The sequence below is a fragment of the Otolemur garnettii genome, unplaced genomic scaffold (genome assembly GCF_000181295.1).
Source record: "Otolemur garnettii isolate 467f Iridium unplaced genomic scaffold, OtoGar3 scaffold00237, whole genome shotgun sequence".
NCBI lineage: Eukaryota > Metazoa > Chordata > Mammalia > Primates > Galagidae > Otolemur > Otolemur garnettii.
The window spans coordinates 217,192-226,032 of NW_003852632.1; the positions used below are offsets into that span (position 1 = coordinate 217,192).

General features: G+C 42.3%; 1 protein-coding gene across 1 annotated transcript in view; it reads left to right on the plus strand.

The window, feature by feature from the left end:
- Window positions 1-8,841, plus strand: part of PRKDC (protein kinase, DNA-activated, catalytic polypeptide) — a 186,463-nt gene that overhangs the window by 111,230 nt on the left and 66,392 nt on the right. Inside the window, exons 53-58 of the mRNA XM_023508282.1 lie at window positions 3,157-3,281; window positions 3,348-3,497; window positions 5,133-5,306; window positions 5,878-5,976; window positions 7,678-7,885; window positions 8,338-8,524. Of these exons, the coding sequence (XP_023364050.1) occupies window positions 3,157-3,281; window positions 3,348-3,497; window positions 5,133-5,306; window positions 5,878-5,976; window positions 7,678-7,885; window positions 8,338-8,524 (943 nt within the window). The remainder of the gene's footprint in view (window positions 1-3,156; window positions 3,282-3,347; window positions 3,498-5,132; window positions 5,307-5,877; window positions 5,977-7,677; window positions 7,886-8,337; window positions 8,525-8,841) is intronic.

The following is an 8,841-nucleotide window of genomic DNA, read 5'->3' on the forward strand; positions in this document are numbered from 1 at the left end:
GGGCTGGATTCGAACCTGCCACTTTAGGTGTATGTGGCTGGTGCCTTAGCCACTTGAGCTACAGGCACTGAGCCCAAAAACAATTTTTAAAAAAAAAAAAAACAAGGGTGGTCTTTAGGCATGTGAGTTAAAACACAAGTTCTGATTGAATTATGGCTATGGAAATTTCTCCTAGAAAAGCTATTCTCTAGTGCAGAAGGAATACTACTACACTATGGTATCAAATGTCCTTTTCTGATAAGGGAAGCAGTTAGAGAAAGCTTCTGTTTATTTGTTCAAAAATACCCATGCTACTGATGCAAACATCCCCCCCCCCCAGCATCTCTCTCACTATTATTTTCTCAACAAACATATCAAACTTGGTTTATTGGAATGTAGTTATGTCTTCACACTAGTCAATCAATGAAGCATAACCGAGATTTCGTGTGTATGTATATGTGTGTGTTTGTATGTATTTATATATGTAAAGCATCACAGAAATTATTACTAGGCTTTATCTTCTGGATAAGAATGCCAAACTAATCCCTCTTCACAAGAAGCGATTACAATTTGAGGACACTTCATATTAGCCTCTTTTACTGCACCTGTTCTAAGTCCTTCCATTTTCGTAAGAAGCATTAATTCTCCACTACTGTTGGTGGCACCAGTTTCTCTTTCAGGGTCACGAGTCCGGCAGAGCCTCTTGGCTCCTCAACAAATATCTCTTTTCTTCTTTGATTTGCTATCATCAGACTCAGTGTTGGATAAAGATTTTCTTTCTATGCCATCTTTTTCTTTACCAGCTTTTTGAGAATTAAGAAATGCTTCAGCTAACTCTGGAAAATTTTCTCCAGGTCCCTGAGTATCATCAGCACCTGGGAACCCCTCCCCGCAGGGAATGCCGTTCCCATTACTGCGTGGCCATCCAGTGCTTTTCCCACCACACAGTTTTCAGGTTCTGCCTTTTCTGCCTTTTTGCTCTTTCTGTTCTATTTCTTTCTCATTTTTTGCAATGTAGTTTTCTTGGAGGCCATTTTTTATTATAGACTTGAAGAGCTGTTACTCACCACCTCTGAGCTGTTCCAGGTCATGGGTCTTTGGTGTCTGCCGTGATACAGTCTTGCCTCCTCACCCTTGTTGCCTTGGTGTCACAGCAACCTCAAACTCTTGGGCTTAAGCGATCCTCTTGCTTCAGTCTCCCAAGTAGCTGGCACTACAGGCACTTGCCATAATGCCCACCTATTTTTAGAGTTAGGGTCTCATTTTTGCTCAGGTTGGTCTCGTAGTCCTGAGCTCAGGCAGTCCACCCACCTCAGCTTCCCAGAGTGCTGGGATTATTGAAATAATATTTTTTCTTTGAGAGACAGAGTCTCACTTTGCCGCCCTCGGTAGAGTGCTGTGACATCACAGCTCACAGCAACCTCTAGCTCTTGGGCTTAGGCGATTCCCTTGCCGCAGCCTCCAAAATAGCTGGTACTACAGGCGCCTGCCACAACACCCAGCTATTTTTTTTGTTGCAGTTGTCCAGGGTCAAGTTTTATAAAGTCAGGATGAGTACTTAACCAGGTTTCATTGCTATAAACTTGATCTCAGTATTTCCTTTTGGAGAAAATCACTTGAGCAGGTAAATACTGAGGTGAGGGCTGAGTTACAGAGCTATTGAGCAGGGATGGGCCCTTCTCAGGCCTCCTCAGTCCTATGGGCCTGTGTCCTGCAATGCTGCCTTGGCCTTCCAAAGTCTTAGCGTCACAGATGTAAGCCATGCAGCCAGCCTAGCTTGCTTTCTTTACTTGCTAGATTATGACCATTTCATTGTATTATCAGATTAAATACTTTTACTAAAGAGACACATCTGGGTTTGGGATTACTAATTACCTGTAATTCTAACACTTCAGGAGGCTGAGGCAGGAGGATCACTTGAACTCAGGAGGTTGAACTTGTACTTAGCTATGACCACACTACTGCCCCTTAGCCAGAGTAACAGAGCAAGACCCTGTCTCCAAGAACAGAAAAAGAAAAATACATATCTGGTGAATCTGTAACATAGTACTTAATTAAAATATTTTCCATGGGATTCAGGTCATTGGAATTGGCAGTCTTGTGTTTAGGATTTTCCTTTAGCACGGTTTTAAAAATAGTCTCATAGTATAGATTGGTGTTCATACTACAGCCTCATAGTATATTTTAGATATCCCTTATCTAAAATGCTTGGAACCAGAAGTGTTTCAGATTTTGGATTTGGGAATATTTGCATTATACTTATTACTGTTTGAGTATCACATATCTGAAAATCCAAAATCTAAAATACTTCAATGAAAATTTCCTTTGAGTGTCAGGTCAGTGCTATAATAAGTTTGAATTTTGGAACATTTTGAGCTTTGGATTTTTCAGTTTTGGGATGCTTAACATATTGTAAGTTTGTATTCAAAAACTGTTCCTCCAATCTCAGTGCTTTTTTTGATCTTTGTGAGGAGGAAGATGAGCCATGCATGATGGATGCAAACATTTTCCATCACTTCCTTCATAGACTTTACCAAGCACTTATGCATTTGAACACTTACTTCTGAGGACTGACTTGTTTCTAGGTCCTGGGGGTGCAGCAGGGAACAGGACAGGCCGTGTCCCTGCCCTTGAGGAGCTGGTGTCTGGAGAGGGAGACAGGACACAGACAAATCTGTAATACTACTTCCCTGTGCCCACAGGTGCTGGGGAGAAAATGGATGTGGGCACATAGGCCCCTTCGGGGGCTGCTGTGTGCGTGGAGTTGCTAGAAGATTCTGTTCTATGTAAATAGTTTTGACCAAAGACCTGAACATCTTAAAATGTGTCTTAAATAGCATTTAGTCACTGACTTCAGCACAGCTTCTCGAAGATCTTACTTGTAGTGTTTCGGTGTCCTCTTGTCTGGCAGGAGCCAGCCATAGCACCAACACTTGAGGCACAGTCTCACCCCTCCCCCTACAAACACTGTCCTTGAGCTTGGAGTCAGGGCGTGTGGCAGTCGTGCTGCCCAGTGGACATCCCAGCACCTCCTATTTCTCATTTGTTTTGTGAGCCTTATTGTTAAACATTGAACACTTTCCTTCAATTCACTTAAATATTCAAGATAAACCTTATTCTCAATGCTTAATGTAAGTTTCCACCTTACATGTATTTGAAAAGAAACTTAATTTTCAGATACTGGAAGAGTCTGTGTGTGACTTGGTTATAAAACAATTGAGGCAACAGCAGAACACTATGGAGGACAAATTCATCGTGTGCTTGAACAAAGTCACCAAGAGCTTCCCTCCTCTTGCTGACAGGTAGGGGCTTTCAGGCACCTGTGGGGTGGGGCTCGTAGTCCCCACCTCACCAGTCCTCCCCTCCAGGTTCATGAACACCGTGTTCTTCCTGCTGCCAAAGTTTCACGGAGTGATGAAGACGCTGTGTCTGGAGGTGGTATTTTGCCGTGCTGAGGAAACAGCAGACCTGTACTTCCAGTTAAAGAGCAAGGACTTTGTTCAAATCGTGAGGCACAGGTGAGTGAACACTGTCCTGCTGGCCTTAACCTGCCAGAGCCTCTCCTTCAGCTGCAGCTTCCATGAAATGTGTATTTGTGGAGTTAGAATTGGAGAAGGCAAGGGAAGAGAGTGTAATAGGGAGTGTGCGCTGAGTGGCGCTGAACCTGCAGGCCGTGCCCACCATGTGGCTTACACAGCTATCTCCAACCCTCTTCAAATGTAAACCACATGCTTTTGAGTTCTGTACCTGTTTTTCCTTTAGTTAATGTATTAAAATTGTTCATGTGTGTTTAGATTATAAAATAAGGCCAGGTAAGGTGGCTCACACCTGTAATCCCAGTACTCTGGGAGGCCGAGGCAGGTGGATAGCCTGAGCTCAGAAGTTTGAGACCAGCCTGAGTAAAAGTGAGACCCCCGTCTCTACTAAAAGTAGGAAAACTAGCTGGCATTGTGGGGAGCACCAATAGTCCCAGCTTCTCAGGAGGCCGAGGCAAGAGGATTACTTGACCCAAGAGTTTGAGGTCACTGTGAGCTATGACGCTGCCACAGCACTCTACACAGGGCGACAGACTAAGATTCTTGTCTCAAAAAAAAAAAGGAAAAGGAGAAAACTCCTGCTGGCTTATCGTGTTCTTTCTCTACTCTTTCCCAGTCTTGGACTATATACCTATGTTTACATGGCAGTAAGTTACTCATAAATAAGCAGTGTGGCAGTGACAGGGAATGTGTGCCATTGTGTCCCTTCGGCCTTTAGTAACCACTCACTGAGCACCTGCAGTGTCAAGCCCCCAGCTGGGTGCTATAAGGGTGAGGTGCACCAAGCAAGAGACCCACGCTGCATGCAACTTCACTAAGTGACACTCCATATAGCACTTGAGGCAGTTTCAAAATCTGAAAAAAAAAAAAAAGTTTTTTTGTTTTTGAGACAGTTTCATTTTGTTATCCTTTGTACAGTGTTGTGGAGTCATAGCTCACAACAACCTCAAACTCTTGGGCTCAAGTGATCCTCTTGCCTTAGCCTCCCCAGTAGCTGGAACTATAGGCGCCCGCCACAACGCCTGGCCTTTTTTTTTTTTCAGAGACGAAGTCTCACTTTGGCTCAGGCTGGTGTTAAACCTGTGAGCTCAGACAATCCACTTGCTTCAGCCTCCCAGAGTGCTAGGATTAAAAGAGTAAAGAAATAACATGATAAGCCAGCAGCAGCTTTCTCCCAGCCTAAAATCGAAACTTTTTTATATTTTTAGCTTATTTTGTTTGCCATATCACTTTTTTTTCAAATAAGCTTTTTATTTTGAAATAATTTTTAATTTACAGAAAAGTTTAAAGCGAATATATAGAATTCCCTACATACCCTTTCTCCAGTTTTCTCATCTTATATAATCTTAGTACATTTGTTAAAACGAAGAAATTAACCTTAGCACATTCTTATTAACTGAACTAGACTTTATTTTCCCAATGTCTTCTTTCTATTCTAGGACCCATTGCAGGATAGCACATTGTATTAATTTGTTTACTTTTAAAAATCTAGCCCATGGTAATTACTTCTAAAAATGTAATTTTAATGTAAATGTTGTATTATTGATAATAACAAGTTTCAAAACTACACAATCGCACAAAGAAGAAAAAGTTGCCTGTCGTACTTCTCTCTTACAGAGATGATGAAAGACAAAAAGTGTGTCTGGATGTAATTTATAAGATGATGGCAAAATTGAAACCAGGAGAACTCCACGAACTGCTATCCCCAGTTGTGGAATTTGTTTCCCATCCTTCTGCAGTGTGCAGGAAGCGGATGTATAATATTCTCATGTGGATTCATGACAATTATGGGTATGCTATATATTGACATTTTGTTTTAGGGATCAGTTGGGTGTCTTTAGCAATCTAGAACATAATAAAGCGTTTTTACCATGTGATTAGTAATTAAATTCATTTTCATACCCATACTGAATTCTTTCCTTATTTTAACTCATTTCATGTGTGGGGGGGAAATGTTCAGAGAGTGAAATTATTGGTTGAGTTATAATTTTTTAAGCTTATAAGCATTTATAAGCTTATACATGTCCTACTTATAAAACTTGTTTTCATAGTTAATCATTTTAAGATCTGGCAGAACTAAAGGAAGTAACTTGGCAGGATGCCTCAACCAGGCATGCCAGGGCAGGGTGGCCACCCCCAACCCTCCCACCCTCCAGGAGCAATGATGCAGAGCTCTAAGGTTTGAGGGAGTCTGTCAGGCCCGTGCACACACATGACAGGTCCTCGTGGGATTTCGAGTGTTATAGCCCCATGGGAAAAGCTAGTCTTTTTTACTTTAATTCTAGACAGTGTTACTGGGGTTGAACAAAAAGGCTAGAAAGAGGTATTAATGTTTGTCATTTTGTGATTTTTTATTAAACAGAGATCCAGAAAGTCACACAGATGATGACTCTCAGGAAATATTTAAGTTGGCCAAAGACGTGCTGATTCAAGGACTGATTGATGAGAACCCTGAGCTTCAGTGTGTACTCCTCCGGGAATGATTGGGCAGGACAGTTAAATGTGATAGATGTTCTTGCGAAAACTAGCCTAGAGTATTTTTTATTGGTTTAAGAAATGTATTTGCAGTATTAACATTTTCTCTGCCTCCTGCATTGTGTAACATTTAGTAAAAATGTATTGTAAATCACATTATGAAGAATGATTTAACATATCTCGACAAGTTAGTTTAAAATAAAACTTTTGGAAAAGTAGTGTGGACAAAGCACTCTCCGCAAATGCAGTGAGTTAAAGTATTTCAGTATGAAAAGAAAAACTTGAAAGCTGGGCATAGAGACGCAGACCTCTAATCCCAGCTACTCAGGCGGCTTAGGCAGAAGGATGGTTTGAGCCCACGAGTTTCAGACTAGCCTGGGCAACAGAGGTGTCTCCTTTTCCTCCCATCGTCTCCGCGCCCCCCCCCCCCCCCCCCCCCCCCCCCCGCCCCCGCCATCCCAACAGTGTTGAGATCACACCTAACATATTTGTATTGAATGAAGTATATAAAAACCTTAGAAGTAGGAGGAAACCTTGTTAATTATGTGTGAAAATAGGAAAGATAATGATTATTCTCTAAAGGGCCCTACCTCATAGCAAGTACTAATTATGTAAGAAGGGGCATAAGCTTTTCTGTATATCATTTATTTTTCCATTCTGCTATAATTTTAAATTCATTGAGATTTTCAAAATTGTTTTTGATGGCCAGGCATGGTTACTCATATGCCTGTAATCTTAGCACTCTGGTAGGCCAAAGCAGGTGGATTGCCTGAGCTCACCAGTTCCAGACCAGCCTGAGCCAGACCAAGACCTTGTCACTAAAAAAAAAACATAGCTGGTTGTTGTGGCAGGCGACTGTAAATCTCAGCTACTTGGGAGGCTGAGGCAAGAGAATTGCTTGAGCCCAGGAGTTTGAGGTTGCTGTGAGCTGTGATGCCACAGCACGCTACCAAGGGCGACTCTGTGTCAAAAAAAAAAAATTGTTTTTGGATTTCATAAGCGTTCATAAAAGCCTGATCTTGTTTTTAACTAATTTAAAGTATTAAATACTTAATGACAATAATTTTTAGAGTAAATTATCTTATCAAGGCAGTATAGAATTATATATAATTTTTTTTTTTAGAGACAGAGTCTCACTTTGTCACCCTTGGTAGAGTGCTATTGCATCACAGCTCACAGCAACCTCCAGCTTTTGGGCTTAGGCGATTCTCTTGCCTCAGCCCCCCGAGTAGCTGGGACTACAGGTGCCTGCCACAATGCCCGGCTATGTTTTTGTTGCAGTTTGGCCGGGGCCGGGTTTGAACCCACTGTCTTCAGTATATGGAGCTGGTGCCCTACCCACTGAGCCACAGGCGCTGCCCAAATTTTATATAATTTCTTAAAGTGTTTTTTCAGTTTAAAAATAGCTAATGTTAAGTACTTATCATTGAAAATTTCCCAGGGAATAGAGATGAGAGAATAAAGTCACCCAGTTTCTTCACCTCCTCTTAAATTTGTAACACACACTTTAATGTCCCCTTCTGAGCACATTGCTTTTGTAGCTCAGATGACTCTCTCTACCCAGTTTGTGGTCTCCCTGTATGTTGAGCCTTGTGTGGGTGAAAAATGGCCTCTCCCCATCATACTAGTGCAGTAGCTTCTCTGCAGAAGTGTCTAAGCAGTGCATGTCTTTTCTCTCTGCTTTTAGATTAATTATTCGGAATTTCTGGAGCCATGAAACTAGATTACCTTCAAACGCCTTGGACCGATTATTGGCACTAAACTCCTTATATTCTCCTGAGATTGAAGTGCACTTCTTAAGTTTGGCAACAGATTTTCTGCTTGAGATGACCAGCCTGAGCCCAGACTATCCAAACCCCATGTTTGAGCATCCTTTGTCAGAATGTGAATTTCAGGTGATGGCTTGTCCGTAATAATGAGTGTTAAGCTTTTCTTGTTTGTTAATGAATATCTTCTTTCTTTGAATGCTTGCACATTTGGTGTTCCCCCAATATGTCCCACTCATGACCATGCCTCACATGTGTCCTGGGGCTTGGCACGTGTGTGTTTGCGGGACAGTTGAGTCCTTTGGCTTGGTGCAGTAGTGTTGTGATACCATTGCTTAGGATGACATCAGCCTTTTAATGTAAAACATTAAGAAAATGGATTTTCTCCCCAAATAGTAGTTAGGTTTTCTATTTGATAAATAATTAGTTAAAACATTTGAATTAGAAACGCTTGTCCAGCTGCTTTCCAGAGAAATATGAAATTATAGTGCACATCTGCTGATGGCATCAGTGGATTTTAAACAGAATGTCTCAGTGTTGGCAAGAGAGGAGCCTCTCACTGGGGTCCTTACTATGTGCAGGAGTACACCATTGACTCTGGCTGGCGCTGCCCAAGCACTGTGCTCACGCCGATGTTTGTTGAGACCCAGGCCTCCCAGGCTACTCTCCAGACCCGAGCTCAGGAGGGGACTCTGTCACGCCAGCCAATGGCTGGGCAGATAAGGGCCACTCAACAGCAGTGTGACTTCACACCAACACAGACAGCAGGTAAGCACCCCACTGCCCGCCCAGCACAGGCGCTCTGGCCTTGGAGTGCAGTCGGCACAGGTCAGCCCTGGGTGAGAACAGTACAGTGAGGGAGCGAGACTACTAAGAACCACACAGGATAACACATCACAGGAGGGAAAGGGAGGTTCTTGGAGCAGTCAGATCCATGGGGACAGATGGAGAGTGAGGGTGCCAGGTGGGAGGAGGGGGTAGGGGAGTTCATGTTTTAAAAGGAGAAAAGGATTCTTTCTGACTAGAAAATCCAGGGAGCATTTCAATGTATGTACATTTTTCTTTTGATTTTTTTTTTTTTTTTT